This window comes from Epinephelus moara, chromosome 7, assembly GCF_006386435.1.
Source record: "Epinephelus moara isolate mb chromosome 7, YSFRI_EMoa_1.0, whole genome shotgun sequence".
Classification (NCBI taxonomy): domain Eukaryota; kingdom Metazoa; phylum Chordata; class Actinopteri; order Perciformes; family Serranidae; genus Epinephelus; species Epinephelus moara.
The window spans coordinates 17,577,502-17,597,433 of record NC_065512.1 but is presented as its reverse complement, the minus strand read 5'-3'; the positions used below and the strand labels follow the sequence as shown (position 1 = coordinate 17,597,433).

Sequence of the window (19,932 nt, the reverse complement as noted above, 5' to 3'; positions counted from 1 at the left end):
TGCTGTTATTTTTCACAGGTAAAAGATCTGAAACTTTTTTTATGCTCTCATTAGATGTGTTTCTGTCAAATTTTGGTCGCAAATTTGTTAAAAATCCATATTTGTGAACACTTCTCCTTTTCCAAGATAATCACATGACTAGCAACACAGAAATGCAATTTTTGGTCACAGATACTCAAGAATCAGTCAGTATCTGGTGTGACACCATTTGCCTCATGCAGTGCGACACATCTCCTTCACATGGAGTTGATCAGTGAATGTGTGAAGTAACTGTATATTGGCAGGAAGTGGAACATGCCGTTGTACACGCCTATCCAGAGCATCCCAAACATGCTCAATGCGTGAAATGTCTGATGAGTCTGCAGGCCATGTAAGAACTGGGATGTTATCAGCTTTCAGGAAGTGTGTACAGATCTTTGCAACATGGGGCTGAGCATTATCATGCTGCAACATGAGGTCATGGCAGCAGATAAATGGCATGATGGTGGGGGTTTTATAACGGTATCTCTGTGCATTCAAACTGCCATCGTCTGTGTTCACTGTCCGTAGCTTAAACAAGCCCATACCATAACCCCACCGCCACCATGGAACACTGTGTTCACACTCACAGCACTGCCATTAGCAAACCGTTCACCTACATGACACTATATACACTGTCTGCCATCTGCTGGTACACTGGAAACCAGGATTCATCTGTGAAGAGAACATTGAAGGTGAGCAGTTGCCCACTCAAGTTGGTTACGATGATGAACTGCTGGCAGGTAATAGACCCTGGTGAGGAAGATGACGATGCAGGAGGACTTCCCAAAGACAGTTTCTGATAATATGTGAAAATGTCCTGTAGGTGAAGACGCTTGATGTAGTGGCCCTGAGCTAGTGTGGTTACACTTAGCCTGCAGTTGTGAGGTCGGTTGGATGTACTGGCAAATTCACTAAAACAATAACAAGAGACAGTTTATGGTCATGAAATAAACATTCAGTTCATGGGCAGCAGCTCTGGTCGAGATTCCTGCAGTCAGCATGCCAATGGCATGCTCCCTCTATGTTGTTTTTTTTTTAAATTTATTTTTTTAAATGTATTTTTTATTATTATTTTATAGCAATTAAGAGAGTTGCTTTCTTACTTTCTCTCTGTATTTTTTTTTTTTTCCAAATTTTTATATTTAAAAAAAAATATATTTTACCATGATTATTATTATTATTATTATTATGAGGTCTGGGTATGTCAGAGAATATTTTTCTGCTAAAATTAAAAATTCAATAAAAAGTTCCAAAAAGAAAAAAATGACCAAATTATATTTTACACCCTCACACTAAGTGCTTAAATATTTTTCGCAGCTCTCAAGAAGCAAAACTGCATCAAACAGATTCCTAAAAATGACAAAATGCTATAAATCACTTATAATTTTTTGACAATTTTATTCAAAAAGTTTCATGTTCCCTTTAAAAACTTCAGGCATATCTGTCCGTACTAAAGCTTGCAGAGCGTCATGTTCTCTAGGAGTAAAAGATAAGATACAGTTCATCAATAACTTTGGCAAAAACACCACAACAGGCAGAGAGCTCTGTACAAAACTAAGGGAAAACACAGCATTGTATACAAAAAAAACACATCCTGATGGTGACACAAAATCCAAACAATGCCTCCTCTGATCACATTCAAGAAAACGGAAGAGCCTCTGCTGAGAGCATGATTCTCACGGGAGACGGAGACAGAGTTAGTGTGGTGGAGTGTTTTTAGTTGTGTGTGTGCAGCTTTAAACTTGTGTGCAGATAAATCGGAGTGTAAAATACAAAGAAGCAGCTACAGTTAGGAGTCATATGTGGCCTCGACAAAGGTTTTAATTCATTACATGAAGCAGTGATGTCCTGAGGTCACACAGAAAGAGGCACTGAAAGTTTATGCTCTATCTTTTTTTTTGTTTTGTTTTTTTCAAGCTTCAGAATAAGTCCTCTGTTGATTTGTGTCAAGACAAGAGGAAGCATTGTGCGTTACTGTGAGCCACTGTGCTCTCATTTTATGCATTAGCTCTGAGTCATCTCGAAAAACAGATTTTGAGTTGCTGTGAGTGCTGAATACGATGACATCTTAGGCGGATATTCTAGTGACAGGAGTGTAGTTGTGACGTTACAGAGGTATACGATATGCTGTTTGTGCGGCGAAGTATTTTTCAGATAAAACAACAAAGTACAGAACTGAAAGAAGAAACAGCTCGACATTTCAACACTTAAGACGTCACAGAGACATCTACGCTAATGACCACTGTCCATCTGTAAGAGGGGGCGGAGACTTAAGGAAAGAAACAAAGAAACAAAAGAGCTAAACGGCGTAAATCATTGGCAACATGTCTGAATGGAGGCAATGCAGAAACGTTTGCGACACCATGGCAGCATACTGAGAGAAAGACACAGAGTCGGGATCACACGTCCTGGACTTCCATGGCTTCCTGCGGCCAGCTGTAGGTGTCCAGAGAGAAGTCGTCGTAATCTGGACTGTAGATGTGAGACTGCACAAACGCCTCCTTGTCTTTAGGCTCCGGGTACAGTGAAGCGATGTTGTGTTTGTATGCATAGTTGACGATCTGGCAGAGAAGGAAACAGAAGGAAAAGTGGTGAAGACATTTGGATCAACTCAAAATTACAATACTGAAAACGTATGTTCTCAATCAGCTTCTTATGTCCCGTTTCCACCAAACACTTGCGGTATGGCACCTTTGGCGCCAGAAACATAATTAATTAAATTGTTACGCTAAAAATGAAACGAGGTTAAATATTCCCTTGCGACCACACAGAAAGATGACCCACCTTCACTGCGATCTTGAAGGACACCTCTCTTATGGAATTGAGAGGAGGATAGAGTCTTCCTTCGGCCAGGTTCTCCTCTGTCACCATGTCCGCTATCGCCTGGAACAACAAAGCTGAGATTATAGCTGCTGCGCAGCAATGGTCAGGGCCGGGCAATTTTAGGCAATTTTAGGCAATTCTGAGCAACAAGAGGCAGAATAGGAGGACAACAAGTAAGTTGCCATTACAATGTACATTTTGCATCAGTTTAGGCTTGAACTCATAACCTCTGACACCAAGGAGCATCTTCTATCTGACTGACCTAATTATAGCAAGTGACAACTCATCTGTGGCTTCACAAATTGACTAAGCCAGCCACCTGGATGACAGCAGCTGTCAAGGCAGATTTCAAACTGCTGTCATAAATTCAGTTATGAAGACAAAAATCTGAAAATACACATATTGCATCCAGACAGCATGGAGATGTTGTTAATTTGTTTTTAACAATGATTGATTTACTCCATACGTGAAAAACTAATGTTTTAAAATACCATTTTTGCATTGACTCCAGTTGTTCACATGAGAACAAAATTCAAAATGCTGTCAAAAATTCAGTTTAGATATAAAATTCTGATATTTGCCAAACATCATCTACCATTTTTTTTCATGAAAATTGAAAACTTGTGTTTACAGTACTGTTTACAGTCAAACATCTTGATGCACTGTAGGCTCAATTTTTGATAAATCAAAAATCTGTGAGGACAATTTGTGGAGGGCAGTCTGAAGATGCTCTGTAGCAAGTTTGGTGTCAATTGAGCAAAAATTTTTGGAGGAGATAGGTTTAAGACGTTTCACAGTTTTTGATGGACTTCATAATTTGCAATAGGTTTAAATGTACAAATGTTTCTTGTTGCTCCAGTATTGGAGCTACATTTTGGTGAAAGTTGCGAAGCTGTAGCACATACGGTCGATTTGTTGTGAATTTTCAAAGTTTTGAACTTTAGATGCTTGCTGTAGCGCCACCATCAGGACTATTGACTTGTGTTTGCAGCTGAGCAAATCTGGCATAGGACTGGACCTTTGTGCAAAGTTTGGTGATTTTTCGCGCATGGGAAGTAGGATTTCCTCGAAAGAAGAAGAAGAAAGAACGAGCAGGAAAACAAGAGGGTCCTGGCAGGACTGCCTGCCTGGACTCTAATGAAGTATAAGAACAGGCAGTGCAGTACAGGTTGAGAAAGAGAGGGCGTAAAATACTGTAAAGATGCAAAAGGAAGGTAAGTTCTTCATGGCTGAAGTTCACCTAGTTTTGCTTAAGAAATCACGTCCTCATAAATATATGTTAATGTAAAGTTCCTCTCCTTGATTAAACCCCTAGAGGCTCATTTCTGTTCATCAAAACAACATATTAATATTTTTTTCCATGAAACAAAATCCCCTCTTCCTTTAAAACTGCTTGGATGTAGCTCTGCACCTTTGCCTGATTTGGTATGCATGGATCTATTAATATGCAAATGACTATATTTCAAAAATGACACATCCTCATTTAAATGCTGTGGAAACATCTGCTATATTTAATCATCTAACAGACTCTCACTTTTCAACCAAATTTAGCCAAGTTCTGACGTCTTTTGACCTTCACACCGCTACATGAAAGCTTACTGGTATTTACTGTTGCATGATTATTGTTGGGGATTCATTTTCTTTCTGTACAGACAACACTTGTTTTCTAGATCAAGTGTACTACCTTGCTATAGCCCTTAGTGTGCCTTACTTTTATATTTTAAATATTCCACTAATTATAACATGATATGGACATGTTAACGAGGTTGATTTTCACTGGAGGGGGTTTGTAATATGTGATAAGTAAGGAGAATACCTCGGCTGTGGTGAGGAAGATGTCGTCAGATATGTGGCGCACTCCACAGGCAATGACACCCAGAGCGACTCCAGGGAAGACGTAGGCGTTGTTTCCCTGGCCGGGGTAGAAGGTGCGTCCATCAGCCAGGGTCACCTTGTCGAACGGACTTCCACTGGCGAAGATGCCCCGACCCTGAAGAAGAACAGAAAGATGTGTTTCTTTTCTGTTTTTTTTTTTTGTATGTTGAGTTTTTTTTCCACTAGGGTGCTGTGGAAAAATATCGGCGTGTGTGTGTTTGTGTACTGGGACGTACTGTAGATGTCAACAGAAAAAGATTCACATTGTAATGACTCTGCATCCTGACAATAAACTTGTATCATTATGGCTCCAGCTGATGATGAAACACTTAATCATCTTTCTGTAAGTTTAGTTTTCACATGTGATTGTTTTGTATGTTGCACTAAAAAGGCAAGTTCAGCTTCTAAATTTAACATTTTTGGAAAATTCTTCCTGAACCTTGAAATGTCTTGTTTCCACCATTTTTTTTTTTTTTTTTTAACGAGGCTTTGGTTTCAGATTTCCTGACGTGCTGCCAAATAAAACCTTCCTCAAAATCAGGCCTTGTCTGCTAAATGAAACAGACTATAACAGCTGTTTGTGTATCAGTTCCACATATAAATTACAGCTGGGGCAGTAATGTGTCATGAGAGGCACCAATTTATCTGAAAAAAAGGGGGGCAGCAAACAAAACAACTCAGATTTCATTTAAGAAATTGGATTTTAGGATATGTATTTAGCATCCTTACGTCAAGCATTAGCACATATGTAGCCTATATTTGTGTGAGAAACACTGAATGTAATGATTTTAATCAACTAGTGCAGTGCCTGTTCAAAATGTGCCTCAGCCTGTGGTATTGTGGCTTTCTCTAAAACCTGTCATCCAAACAACTTGACTCTCAACACTGTGCTTCCTTGAGTCCTGAGCAACACACCTGCCATGCCACTGTTGATTTTCCAGCAAAATGTAGTGCAAATTTTAACCACATTTTTAGAAAACTGACAAAAAAAGCAAATTTGAGCACTTTTCCACCCACTACTGTAAAATGAATATTGGTTAATGGTGATAAGCAGTAGGTGGCGCTAATTCTCCACTCAGGTGCCACTGCTGAGGAGGGCACAATGAGAAGGTGATGATAGGCGGTCCAAAAGTGCGACACGGGTCCATTCTGAATGCACTGCAAGTGACTCAGGATTGTGTCAAGTTTATAAAAAATGACACTTTATTTTTAAGTACAGTGAATATCCAGCACAGAGCTTTTACTTTGAAGTGCCGTTTCCTGCTGTAGAGTGAGTAAATAACAGACGGCTACTTGACAGAGACAGCAAACTAGCTCCACGACATGGCCAAACGCAGGTATGACGTTGAATATTTTAAACTCTGTGGACCTTGAACTAATGACTAAAGAGAAATCTGGACCCTGTGGCTGGACCAGTTGGGAACCACTGGTCTAGCAAGTGACAGAGAGCAAACAGCCCGACTGACAGCAGATATTTACTGAACCAAAATAGCTTTCATGACAGCTCAACAGGAGGAAATCACCAGTGTTTATATTTATTGATTCACTGATTTTATTTCCCAGCCTAGTGTGGCAAGTGAGGGGAATCTGCCGCTCACACACAGACTGGGAGCAGATCGAGCAATGTAGATCCCAACCATAAATCAGGCTCAACAGTTAGTAGTTGTCCCCTCCCAATACACTGCACAGTGTGTAAATACACACTGCTGATACACACGATCTCTACAGCTCAAACTGACACTGCACTCACTTGGGTCCTTAGCAATACACCCAAGAAATGTGAAGTTGATTGGATGAACAGATGTTGAGAAAATCAAAGTACAGACAGACTGGAAACTTTACAGCACCTATAATCTACAGTGAGGCTGGTTATTACCTCTGTGAGCGTGTAGCACTGCTCCGCTGTGCACTCCGCCTTGCTGGTGGGATTACTCAGAGCAAAGATGATCGGCCTCTCGTTGAAGGACGCCATGTCTTTGATGATCTTCTCAGTAAATGCTCCTGCGATAGCAGCGACTCCTTCATGTGCAGGAAACAGGGCAGAGGGACAGTCCGTCAACACAAATGAGTTAAAAAAAAATAATAAAAAAAATTAAAAAATAAAAAGACTTAAATTTAACAAGCTGCAACGAGATAACGTGAACAAAATGTGTCATTTGTAGGATTAAGACCAACGTGGGCTAATTATTGTCAAGCAAGACCAATTAAAACCACCAAACTGTAGTTTGTAAACCTTTGGATCAGTTTCTACTTTGAATTGTTGTCTGATAATTTATTCTTTAATCCTGTAACGCAGTAACGATGCTGTCATATTTTTGATTAAAATGCCTTGGTTCATCACTCATGCAGTCTTTTAATTTACACCTGTAAGATTCACGTCGACAACCTTTGGGAAACTGTGAGTGAATTAGTTGATTTGGATCAAATTACCAAGTTGTTAATGGGCTGTTCAAAGCTGGAGAGAAAAAATTCACCTTTAATAGGTTTCTCTGTTTTTCTGCAACTGATCAGGAATGACCATAAATGGACGAAACAAACAATAAAAGTTATTACAGAGGTTTTTATTAAGACACCAGTAAAGGTCCAGTGTGTAGGATTTAAGGGGATATATTGGCAGAAATGTAATATAATAAGCATGTTTTCTTACACACTGAACCTTTAAAAACCACAGTGTGAGTGTCCAGGCAGACTCACCGATGATGGCGGTGGGTTTGAGGGTCTGCACCACCTCCTCCAGGGTCTTTATGTGCGGGTGTTCATGAGCGAACTCCTCCTTCTCGTGGTTCAGATGACCTCGTCCCTAATCAATATAACATGATGGTGCTGTGTAGTTATTTGCAACAGGGGACATGTGGGAAGGCTGAGTGAGTGATAGACGCACACTCTACCTTCACAATGAGGCCTCTTGAGTCCACCATCCAGATCCTCTTTGCAGCTTCCTCTCTACTTACTCCCTCTTTGGCCATGGCCATCATGAGCAGGTGAGCGATACCCAGAGCAGCCTGGGAGAAAAAACAAGAATAAAAAAGAGGATAAGTCAACCTAGTTGAGTCTCATCCCAGGGATTTACTGTACAAAATCCCAGTGAGCAAGCATCTTCTCACCTCGCCCGCACCCTGGAAAACAACTGTGTGGTCTAGGAGTGTGTTCTTGGTGATCTTCAGAGCAGCTAGGATTCCAGCAACAGCTACTGAGGCCGTGCCTGGAAAGACAGAAAACAATTTTATATCCTATATTGGATTGGATATTCCAACTATTCTTATTCGAGGATTTTTGTAGTGGGGGACTAACATGTTTTGTCATTTGTTTTTCTTTCTTATAGTTATAGTGTGTAATTCCCGAGTCTCTTCCCTTTATAGATGTTTGACCTGTGAGCCAAGCTGAGTTGAGTTTTGTTTGCATGTTCTGTTGTATATGTATTGTTTTCCCCTCAAAAAAAAAAAAATAAATAAATAAATCATATTTAATTGTGACTCATCACTGGTTGTATACGTCTACCAGTTGTGACCATAGACTATATAAAGATGCAAGAAGCGTCTCCATTTATTCCTACTGTACAAAAGTGAAGCCAAAATATCCTAGATTCGGGCACTGCCATCTTGCACTGGTGATGATATTTGGAGCCAGAGTCTGCGCAGTAGCAATCGGAGAGTGTAGCCGCAGTGTATCAAACATACATCAGTGTAATTAGAGCTACCTAAAATGACAGAAACCGTCTTTGGGTCATCTTTGGCTCAAAGTACACGTCAAATTTTGATCTTCTTGTTTGTCTTACATCTCATCCACTAACATGGAAAGGTGGGGTTCAAAGAGTACTTTGTTTTATTTGATAAAATGACTCAGACAGCACTGTCGCCTCACAGCAAGAGGGTTCCCGGTTCGTTCCCGGGTGTGGGAGCCCTTCTGTGCGGAGTTTGCATGTTCTCCCCGTGTCAGCGTGGGTTCTCTCCGGGCACTCCGGCTTCCTCCCACAGTCCAAAGACATGCAGATTGGGGACTAGGTTAATTGATAACTCTAAATTGTCCGTAGGTGTGAATGTGAGCGTGAATGGTTGTTTGTCTCTATGTGTCAGCCCTGCGATAGTCTGGCGACCTGTCCAGGGTGTACCCTGCCTCTCGCCCGATGTCAGCTGGGATAGGCTCCAGCCCCCCCGCGACCCTCAAGAGGATGAAGCAGTTAGAAGATGAATGAATGAATGACTCAGACAGAAAAGCAAAGTACTCTTAAAAAAATATATTTAAATTTCTGTAGCAAAGTGCTTTTTCCTGCTACCCTATTCTGCTCATCATCTCGGGAGCCCTTAAATGTATCTTAAGAGTCTGTATGAATGTGCGTTAGGTGCATCATGACCAAAGAGGTAAATTAAGATGATAAAATGTGTAATTTAAAAAAATATTAACATAATAATTTTGTCACTTGTTGAGTCTATCAGCAGATTTTTAGAAATCTGGAGCAAATAAATCTCTGCAGTGAACTCAACTTTCACAGTTTTTAATTACATGTTTGGAAAGTTTCAATAAATAATCAAATAGATAAAGTCAGGGTCCAGGGATGAGGTGACCTTGCTGATGTTCTCCACGATGTCACATGAAAAGTTACTAAAGTTATGAGCTCCTTTAAAAAAAAATTCCAAACAGATTGAACTGTGTCAGTATTCATGATCAGACACATGGTGGTGCTGTTGATGATGTTATTCTAAGGTTAAGAGCCACTTGTATCTCCGTGAGAGTTGTTTTATCTCTCTGGATAGTCACAGGATATAGGGTGAAGAGACTGTCAAATAGCTGTACTTCTGAATTGTACTTAAAGGGACATGTCCTCTTACCTGTAGTGCTATTAATCAGTTTAGATTGTTTTGGTGTGATTCATGAGTAACAATATGCATCTTTGATTTTGAGGTGAACTATCCCTTTAACAATCTCAGAAGCAAAGTTTTTAGCTTTATCTTATCATAATTAAGTAATTGTTGATTGCACAATGTGATGGCTGTAGAGTAATGACACCATCAGCATTTAAACTGGTTCCCTATAATCCTCGCTTTCACTATCCAATTCTGTCTGCCATCAAGTACGATTTTCTGGGAAAAAAAAGGCTCGATTTACAGCACAGAGGAAGTTTATCAACCACTGTGCAACCATATCCTCAGTAGTGGAAATAGTGGATGATTGAGCAACTAAAGTAACTGTGGAAACTGTTGTAGTTTCTAGGCTCTGAGGAAAATGGAAAGCGATCCGGTTGTCTTTGCAACAGCGGCGCCTATACGAACACCACTTGGAAACGCTTTAAATTTTAATCTTATGTTAAGTTTTTTTACTCTTCCTTATGAGAATGTTGCGTGTCTCTCCTGTGAAGGTCATGTGGAATGTTTAGGTGGTACAAAGTGAGTTATTTTTGTCTATTTTTATTTTAAAAAATGCATGCATTGTGTGTAAAAATCTACAGTTTGGGCACTGGCTGTCTGATGAGTGTGAAAGTACCCTGGATGTCGTCGTTGAAGGTGCAGTATTGATTCTTGTATTTATGGAGGATGCGAAAGGCGTTGCTGTTGGCGAAATCCTCAAACTGTATCAGACAGTTCATCCCGTACCTGCAGAACGACAGAGTGACAGCGTCAGACGTCAGGAGTCACTCGCACATAGTTGATCATTTTTGTTCCCACTCACTTGTCTGTCACGGCCTGCATGAACTCCTCGACCAGATCATCGTACTCCTTTCCTCTGATTCTCTTGTGCTTCAGTCCGATGTACAGGGGGTCATCGAGTAGCGCCTGTAAGAGACGACATGCTGTCACGTCTCTGTTTTAGAACTCATAAAACTCGTCTGATATGGACGCTATCTACCAACGCCTGATAAGAGGCAGATATGAAGTGCTGGACTGGCTCGTAAAATCTCACCGCAGCCAACCTGCAGCTCTGTGATCAAACACACCTGGTTATCAGTGCCGACGTCCAGCAGCACAGGGAGACACTGCTGTGGCTTAACACCGCCGCAGGCTGTGTAGAGCGCCAGCTTCCCGACAGGAATACCCATACCATAGCTTCCCAGGTCACCCAGGCCGAGGATGCGCTCCCCGTCTGTCACTACGATGGCCTACAAGACAACATGTATTAGTAATATGTATCATACACTGTTACTTTTTCACAAGTAGCTGTGTGTGTGTATTCTTGTACCTTTATGTTGTCTTCAGGCCAGGAGTTGAGCATGGTGGCGATGTGGCCTCTGTCATGGATGGTGATGAAGAGTCCTCTGTAAACAGGTTATGAAGGCAGCGGTATTGATTTGGGAGAGTGATGTTTAAGTCAAGCCTGATGTTGCCTTACACATTAAAGAATGATCCCCGTCACTTCCACACAGTGAGGCATACAGCCTGTTAATTAAACACTGGTATCAGAACAGTACTCAGAGCCCAGGTATCGGGACTGGGACTAACAAATTAGCCTTGTAGCATCCCTGTTACAGTGTAGAGGTAATTAATCTCACCGTGGTCTCCTGAAGGCGAGTCCGTACTGTTGGCAGGCCAGGCCGACAGTGGGAGTGTACACAATGGGCATGAACTCTTCGATGTCAGAGGTCAGCAAGCGGTAGAACAACTTCTCATTCCTGTCCTGCAGCGTCATCAGCAGGATGTACCTGAGACAGAGAGACACTTCAAAACCTGGCAACACCATTTTTGTTGAAACAAAGTTAATTGTAACTACACCCAAAATATTACTGTGTAATTATCGTCTATTTAAAGGGCCAAATACCAAAACACAATGAATGCAAACTGCATGTCATGGATGATAACATTTTTAGGGATGGTGATGGCTGTCGGTCGACCACGTTGGTCGAGACTGAACAATCTCAACAACTACTGGATGGATTGCCATGAAATTTTGTACAGACATTCATGGTTCCCAGATGACGAACTGCATACGGGGTGCCCAGCAGCTCAGTGGTTAGAGCAGGGCGTTCCATGTGTAAAGGCTGTAAAACACCGTAGCCTGACATGCACCTCCCCAGAAATGTAACTACATGTCGCAGCAACGCCGACTTCCTGTATGTTTTTATAAGCTGAAACCATTTCCCTCAGTGGAAACGAAGCGTTATATTTACTTTTATTTCACAGATAAGAAACAATAAATTGTGAAGACAATGAAGCCTCCACAAAATAGCATATAAGTCTTGTGTAGGCTAATTTATACAATGTAAAATGCCACAAGCTTGTGCTAATAAAGTTAGCATGTTGTATGTGTTTGGTAAACGTGTTTAGTATAAGACAGCTGTTTTGTCAGTGAACCTTGTGAGTGCAGTCTGCTAGCTGCAAGGCTAATTTATATAATATAAAATGTCATAGGCTTGTGCTAAAAACATTAGCATGTTGTATTTGTGGGGAAAATGCGTCCAGCAAAAGACAAGTGTTTGTCTGTGAATGCTGCGAGTTATACTGAAGCTGATTTGTGCACTTGTGTTTGAAACTGTCGCTATTAAGCCATGTTTAATGTGTGTTTAATGTGTGTTTTGATTCAACTAAACTTAACAACACTTCACAGAAACCCCACCGCGCACTAGTGTGTTGGAGGTGTAACTGCAGAGTGACAGAGACACACCACCACACAAGTATATGCTCAGAACGGCGTAAGCAACGTGCGTAGGCTAACATTGTCGTTGTGAGCATGTTAGCATGCTGATGTTAGCATTTAGTTCAAAGCACTGCTGTGCCTCAGTACAGCCTCACAGAGCTGCTAGCATGACTGCGGTCTCAGGGATCAGGGTTGCTGCAGTTATATGACTATGTGTCTTAACCAAGTCTTTGATGTGACACTTGATAAACTTTTAATCCTACTACAAATGACAAGAACAGAGGGCGATGATACAGCAGCGACAGATGTGACACGCTAAAGAGGATCTGACCAAACAAGTGGGACAGCCTCGACTGGCTAAGCTCCTTTAACATCTGTTTTCTTGAACAGCACCTCAGCATGCTTCACTGTAAAAGCCTGTTCCCTCACTTGTCCAGAGGATTGATGCGCGTCTCATAGCTCTTCATGACACGCAGCACCTGCACATCCTGGGAGAGGAAGCAGGGTGGCAGCAGGCCGTGGATGCCCAGCTGTAGGCGCTCCTCCAGGGTGAAAGCCATGCCCTGCAGAGAGGAAGAGGAGCCGTTATACAACTCCCTAAAAGAGTTCGCATAGGGTGAGGCCCACAAACCAACCACAGTGACTCATGTGTTAGTCATCACAGTCTGAGGTTGGTTATGACTCATACCCGCACCCAAATACAGTAGTCTTTGAAGTTTTCTCTAAATTATGAATTAGCTGCTGCTTTTGTACGGTAACTCTGGTAACAAGGCAACTTTGAAAAGTCAGATGTTTCAGATGTTTGTTTAACTTGGAGCACTAAACATCACGAGGCTTTTATTCTGGTCAGCAGCTCTGCACCCCTCTGCCTTGGGGTTAGTGCGTCTGCTCCTCTGCTTCAGCACTGGCATGCTTCCCAAAGAGTGATTGGAGGGGAGAGTGAGCTTTAATCTATTTATTCTGTCCAATAGTGTGGGAGCCTGAACTCACTCCCCTGTCAGCTCCACTTCTCTTTCTTCCTCTGTGTTATGTCACTCTCTCCGTTTCCTCTTGATTCTTGCACGGCAGAGGAAACACTGACCTACATGGGATAAACTCGCCTTCTCGGTTCTTGTGTTTGTCTGCTGTGGGGCTGTGAGTTTGTCTCAACACACTCTTGTCCTGCTAAATTATTCATGCTGGAGTTGAGGGTGAAATGTGATAGTTGATTAGATATCTGGTTGCGCCCTCATCTTTAAATCATTACACCATATGTGCATGCTGTCCACTGAGGAGTATTTAGATGATATAAGCTCAACAGCTGATCAACTAGTCGCTGTATAGCTGCAAGCAACAGCCTGCACAATAACAGGTCTGCCTGCCAGAGGTCATTTCGAAGGACATACTTTAAATGCCACACCAGACTAAAGGGACAGTTCACCTAAAAATCCAAAATACAGTTTTGCTCTTACCTGTAGTGCTATTTACCAGTCTAGAGTATTGGAGATATCCGCCAAAGAGACGTCTGCTTTCTCTTAAATATAATGGAACTAGAACATTTGGAAAACTCAACAGCAATGTCTCTTTCCAGAAATCATGACCCGGTTACTTAAAATAATCCCTAGACCTTGTTATGAGCAGTTTCATGTAGGAACTATTTTCTTTCCACTGGCCTACACCCAATTACCATCTCACCTCGCAGAAGAAAGCGTTCATCAAATGATGGATGAGAGGCTCACGTAAACAGTAATGGCGTCCTCCTCAGCTGAGCTGTAACGTCAAGTAGCTCAGTGGTGCTAGGTGAGCTACGCATCTACGCTAGTAGGGTTACAACGCTATTAGATTTTGCACGATAACCGTCTTGGAAAATATTGTGGTGTCACTGTATTACAGAATTATTACGACAGTTACAATGACCCTTAAAGAAATAAAAACAAAGGTATTGTTTTTAGTAGGTGTTTTTTTTTACTCTAAGTGAAACTTGAAACCACTTTTTTAATGAAAGTCTGTGTAAATAAAAGAAGAATCAAGTTTCATTTTTTGAAGACTGTAGAAAAGCAAATATACACAGTAGGGCTGGGCAATATGGAGATATTCTGTCGTTACGAGATATGAGACTATATATCGTCTTAGATTTTGGATATCGTTGTATCGTGATATGACATAAATGGTGTTTTTTCCCTCGTTTTAAACTCAACTCAACCTTTCATACAAACATGCAGCCCAAAGTGCTTCACATGGCAAAATTGGAATGACACAGATTAAAATTTACCCAGATTAAAACTCCAAAGAATAAAAAGAAAGTAAATAAATAAATAAAATAGATAATAGAAATGAACAGGAGAGATAAAAGAAGGTAAAAAAAACAATGGTTAAAACTTAAAAATCAAGACAGTAATGTTGCTCCACATTAAAAGCCAGATTAAGAAGGTAGGTCTTTAATTTACGTTTAAAAATACAGAGTTCACTATTCTAATATCCAGAGGTAACGAATTCCACAGTTTAGGGGCGTTTAAACAGAAAGCGCTCTCACCAGAACTTCTATGGGACACATGAGGAACATTTAAAAGTAAAGCAGTGGAGGACCTTAGTGATATGGCTCAAACGTAAAAGGTCAAAGGTCATTTAAAGCTTTATAAAATATTATTTTTATAATATTAAAATCAATTCTATTAAAGGTTGCATTACAGTGAAGTGATGTAAACTCATCAGCTTACCATACAACAACAATAGTGAGGGTTTTTGGTCAGAAATATTATATTCGATTTTGTCTCCCAGTCCTAGCGTTAATGAGATACTTTTGAGGAGATGTAAAAATATAGGGATATATATTGTGTATTGAGATATAGCCGAAAAATATCATGATACAATTTTCAGGACATATCGCCCAGCCCAAGTACACGGTTTGATAATCACCAATATTCATACCACAGTACACTTTGAAACCAGTATAACCTATTGCTGAAACCCTTGTAGACAGAAAATAGCTCCTACATTAAACTTCTCACAACAAGGTCTGTGGATTATATCGAGTAACTGGGTCATGATTTCTGGAAAGAGACACTGCTGTTGAGTTTTTCACCACAAGCTGAGTGCCATCTAGTTCAATTACACTCAAGACATAACACCATAAATGCGTCCGTGTAACTGTGGATGTGGCCGACGTGACAGATTAACAGAGTTAAACTGAACCCATTAGAGCGAGCAGGTAAAGTAAACCCATTAAGGTGCCTCTAACCAGTAGCTGTCATTAAAGCTAACCAACGTGCTATCTGTCAACACACAAAGGAGAGAGTGAAACTGCACGTGGGGTGGAAGAGGAACAAACTGCATCACCTTAATAATGGCACCACAGATGATCACACGTATTTCATTTACGGTTATGAGCTGATGTGTTTGATGTGAGAGGTCACTGTGATCTGTTTGGCAGGTTTGCAGAAGTGAGAGGACAGTGAACAGGGCCTTCCTCAATTATAATATCCAGAGAAGCTGCTCAAAATTAACTTGCATTAAACCAAATGGTGACAAAATGTGCAGAAAAGGTCATTGAAAATCAGTTTAAAGTCTAAAAGAGGCATAATAATAACTAAAATCTGACTGAATAAAATGTTTAAACACATGAACTAGCATTTAGTTTATAGAAAAGGGACTTATTTTTCATCTCAACTTGCTGACTTTTTCTGCTGACTTGACCTGTGAGTTAGTGTGTAACTGCTGACTAGGCATCGGGAACTGTGACTGACCTCGTATCAACCTAAATCACAGCAATAAACTCAGCTGAAGTGTCTGCGTTCATCCTGTTGTCCTCAGAGCGAGCAAGGCAGGAACAAGGTATTCCCCATTTACGCAGAGTTTGGGGGAAAAAAAGCAGTGAAACCGCTGGTGAGTCATTTGGTGGATGTTTGTTTTAGAGCAGAACTACGGCTGGAAAGAGCTTTTTTTTGGCTCTATCTAGCTCTAAAAAAATACAAGCACTTCCACACTGTGACTGCAAAAGCACTGCTTATGTTTCTGAGGGAAACAAAATATAAAACACATTATGATTACCTTAAAAAACAATATGACTAAGGCAGACAGAACGCAGACAGAGGCAGAGTCAGACAGAAACATTAGAGGAGTCGTGAGGACACCATTTATAGCTCCAGATGTGGGTGTTTAACCACTCAACTATCTTCCTTAGATAGGAGCTGTGGCATTCATGTGGTGCTGACCTGCTGTACCATGTGACACTTACATGGTAGTGTCTGTTTATACATGCTCCACCTTCATACAACATGGTATGCGGGACACACAGTGAATGAAGGGCAGGTTAGATTTTGCATATAGCTGTACATTTTCACAACTATTGCTTTAAACACATTTTATATTCATGATAAGCAAGTATGTTGAGTGTTATGTTTGTCAGCGTACTTATATAGTTATATAGCTGAGCTTCTGACTACCTATGCTCCAAGTTGTGACCTGAGGCCTTCCCTCACTAGTCCTCCCTAGATCAACGCTGGTAACTAGAGGTGACCGGGCTTTTGCCATCGAGGCCCCGAGGCTCTGGAATTCTCTGCCTGAGGATATTGGGGTGGCTAGCACATTATCTGTTTTTAAATAATTGTTTTTATATATAATTTCTCATTAAAAAAACACCATATGCATGTGTTTTGTTGCAGCATATCCGCAGTACATTCTCATATACACTGGCAACACTGCCAAGAAAAATGTAGCAGGTCTGAGATGCTATTATATAAATAGGTTTTTCATGCATGCGATCTAGATCATTTATTTACTACAAAGGTTTAAACAACAGGAAATGCATTTAACAAAATTTTGTTAACTGATTAATCATGATTAAAGCACTTTTTTAGGATTAAAATACCTACAAGTCACTGGTTGTAGCCTGTCAAATGTAAACATTTTCCTATTTCCTCTGTCTTTAAAGAAAATAATGGTAATATCTTTGGGTATCAGTCTGTTGGTTGGAAAAAACGTTCATCTTATATGTAACAGGGTCAATTATACAACAGTAATATGTGTACCCCTATAAGTCAAATGTACATTTGTAATATTAAGTATTATAATTACACAAAATTTGTTTCGGTTGTTGTTACCTGACACACTTAAGCTTCCATAATCAATATGTAGAACGTATGATACTAAGTTTCTGTACCTCTACGTTCACCTTTGGGGGTACCCCACCTAAAGGGGTGTCTCTCTCCTTACTTCTTCCCTTTTGATGTTGTGCTCCATGGGAGAGGTAAGTGACATTGCTGTGCTTTAGCGCTATTAAGCTATATTTATAAGTTTATTTTATGCTATAACATATTCCTGTGTCACTTAATTTGTGTAGGGGCTCGAGTTAATGTGGTTGTAATTGAAGGAGGATTTTGTTTTTACCTCTTGCTGTCAGGAATAAAGAGAGATCGCCTCTAAAGATATCCACAGTGTGGGCCTCTTCATATCAATACAACGCAGACAACACTAGTCCATCAGCTACTTATAGACCAGGGTTCCTGGTTCGAACCCAGGGTGTGGGAGCCCTTCTGTTCAGAGTTTGCATGTTCTCTCTGTGTCAGTGTGGGTTTTCTCTGGATACTCCAGCTTCCTCCCACAGTCCAAAGACATGCAGGTTATTTGCTGACATAAAAATTGTCCGTAGGTGTGAATGTGAGTGTGAATGGTTGTCTGTCTCTATGTGTCTCTGGATAAAGATAAGCAGTTACGGAAAATGAATGAATGAATGCATTAATAAATAATTAAAATAACTGTGAGCTGCAGTCCTAAAATGCATACACATGAAGGAAATGTAGATATCTTCTGTTATGCTGTGCTCATATGAATACAGCTGAGAATAATATCCTCCCGTGTACATCACAAGTAAGGTCACACCCTCACCTTTACCCAAGGGTGTAGGTATTGTTTTATTAGTAGGAGGGGCAGATATGAACAGGGTTTGCAGGTGCTCTGCCAAAAATCTTGAGCATCAAACATTTGTATGCACCAGTTTGTGCATTTCCTGCATCAATGTTAGGTTTAAATGTCTTGAATTTTCTCAAAGTGAAAGCCCTCTACTACTTTTATGGTTTTATTCGAGGTGGCAGATACACACCTGAGCCTTTACCTGACAAAGACCTTTTGTCCATGCAGAATAAAAGGTACATTTGGAAACTGTTTGCACATATTTGTTACATGAAAACAATGTGACTGATAAGAAAATGTCTTGGACACCTCAGTGAGCTCACCTTATTGAGGTGGGGGTTTCTTGTGATGTCGTAGCCCCTCTTCTTGGTGCTGACGCTGCCCTTGCGGCTCGTCCCGGAGTGACAGACCCGCACAGCCTGCAGGGAGGCCGGCATGCCCCCGGCTGGGTGCCCCGGGGAGCCGGCCAAGACCCTCATCCCGCCCGCTGCAGCCGTGCGCCTGCACAGGGAAAGAGCGGCTCTTCCTGGGAGCGAGTTCATGCTGCCTGCAGGCAACAACAACACAGAGGGTGTGAGTGAAACCCTGCCGGTGCTGTAAGTCACCTTCCAGGTCAGAAAAGGACGCACGACCTAGAAACGTCACACTTACCGCGAATAATACAAGTTCATGCTGTAAACAACCGGTGCGAGCTATTAGCTTCACACAAGCTGAGTCACAGTCGTAAACAACTATCAGAGCAGCCATTAATCTAACAGCTAATAAATAATATAAACAGAAGTAAAGTCCATAAATAATTCAGCCGATGTGTTCAGTATATTTAAATTAAAACCATGATGTGTGCGGCTACATTAGCTCAGCTAGCTACTGTTAGCTTCCCGCTGCTTTTATCACAATCACTGTTTTCTTAATGGGACCTTCTGCGCAGATGCTAATGCTAACTAGCATGTTGTTTTAGCTTTACCTGATAACGGTGTGACGCTGCTGTGCCTCTGGCTTCAATCCTCATAGGAGGCGCTTCTTCAACCGGTACTCGCGTTACTGATGTGTTATCAGAGGATGTAGTGCTGAGGATAGACAGCTAACAGCTGATCCAGGATCCTGACATTGACAGCTGAGCTTCCCCCAACCGGAGCCACCAATCAGACCGCAGCATGGCGGGGTAAGAGCCGGCCCAGCCCCCTACACCTCCTCCCTCCCTCCTTCCTCTGATTCATAAACACAGGCTCCATCTTCAGCCTAAACATCTGCACCCAAAACACCACCTATCTCTCTTTTAATACATGTCATAATGCTAAATAACTTGTCATTATGCTATAATAATCACTGCATTGGCATGAAGCTGTTGACTGGCTTAATTCTGTTTTGCAGAAAAGAACAAAGCTGTGGAAAAGAAGCACATTTTTCTTGTGTTAGTCATGCACTGATACACACATCACTGAACTCAAGTCAGTCTGTACAGTCTGTTAACATCCTCTGGTTCCCCCTGCTGTCAGAAAAGCTTCCCTACTCTCTATTAACTTTGAGTCCTGCATGTTTTTGTGCAGTCATACCTGGTTTAACTGGTCTTGTGGCCCCTGGGGATAATCATTTCTGCCATGGGCCCCCATCTTCATACCAAGTGCACAAAACACACAACACATGGCACTACCCTGCATTTATGCACAGGGATATTACAGCAATACGGTCATACTTAATGACACAATAACACTAGAGAATGCAATTTTTGAAGAAGTTGCAGATGTGAATGTTGGAGTTTAATGT

At 41.2% G+C, this 19,932-nt stretch overlaps 1 protein-coding gene across 1 annotated transcript; it reads right to left on the bottom strand.

Moving 5' to 3' along the window:
- Positions 1–1,395: 1,395 nt before the first annotated feature.
- me3 (malic enzyme 3, NADP(+)-dependent, mitochondrial) lies at positions 1,396–19,323 on the bottom strand. Its single transcript, XM_050048741.1, has 15 exons — positions 19,133–19,323; positions 18,492–18,715; positions 12,712–12,845; positions 11,201–11,350; positions 10,891–10,966; positions 10,649–10,810; positions 10,384–10,487; positions 10,198–10,307; positions 7,824–7,921; positions 7,608–7,721; positions 7,414–7,519; positions 6,596–6,738; positions 4,661–4,834; positions 2,806–2,904; positions 1,396–2,582 (listed from the first exon to the last, which is right to left on the bottom strand). The coding sequence occupies exons 2-15, from the start codon at positions 18,708–18,710 to the stop codon at positions 2,421–2,423; spliced, it is 1,851 nt and encodes a 616-aa protein (XP_049904698.1). The 5' UTR covers positions 18,711–18,715; positions 19,133–19,323; the 3' UTR covers positions 1,396–2,420.
- Positions 19,324–19,932: the final 609 nt, after the last annotated feature.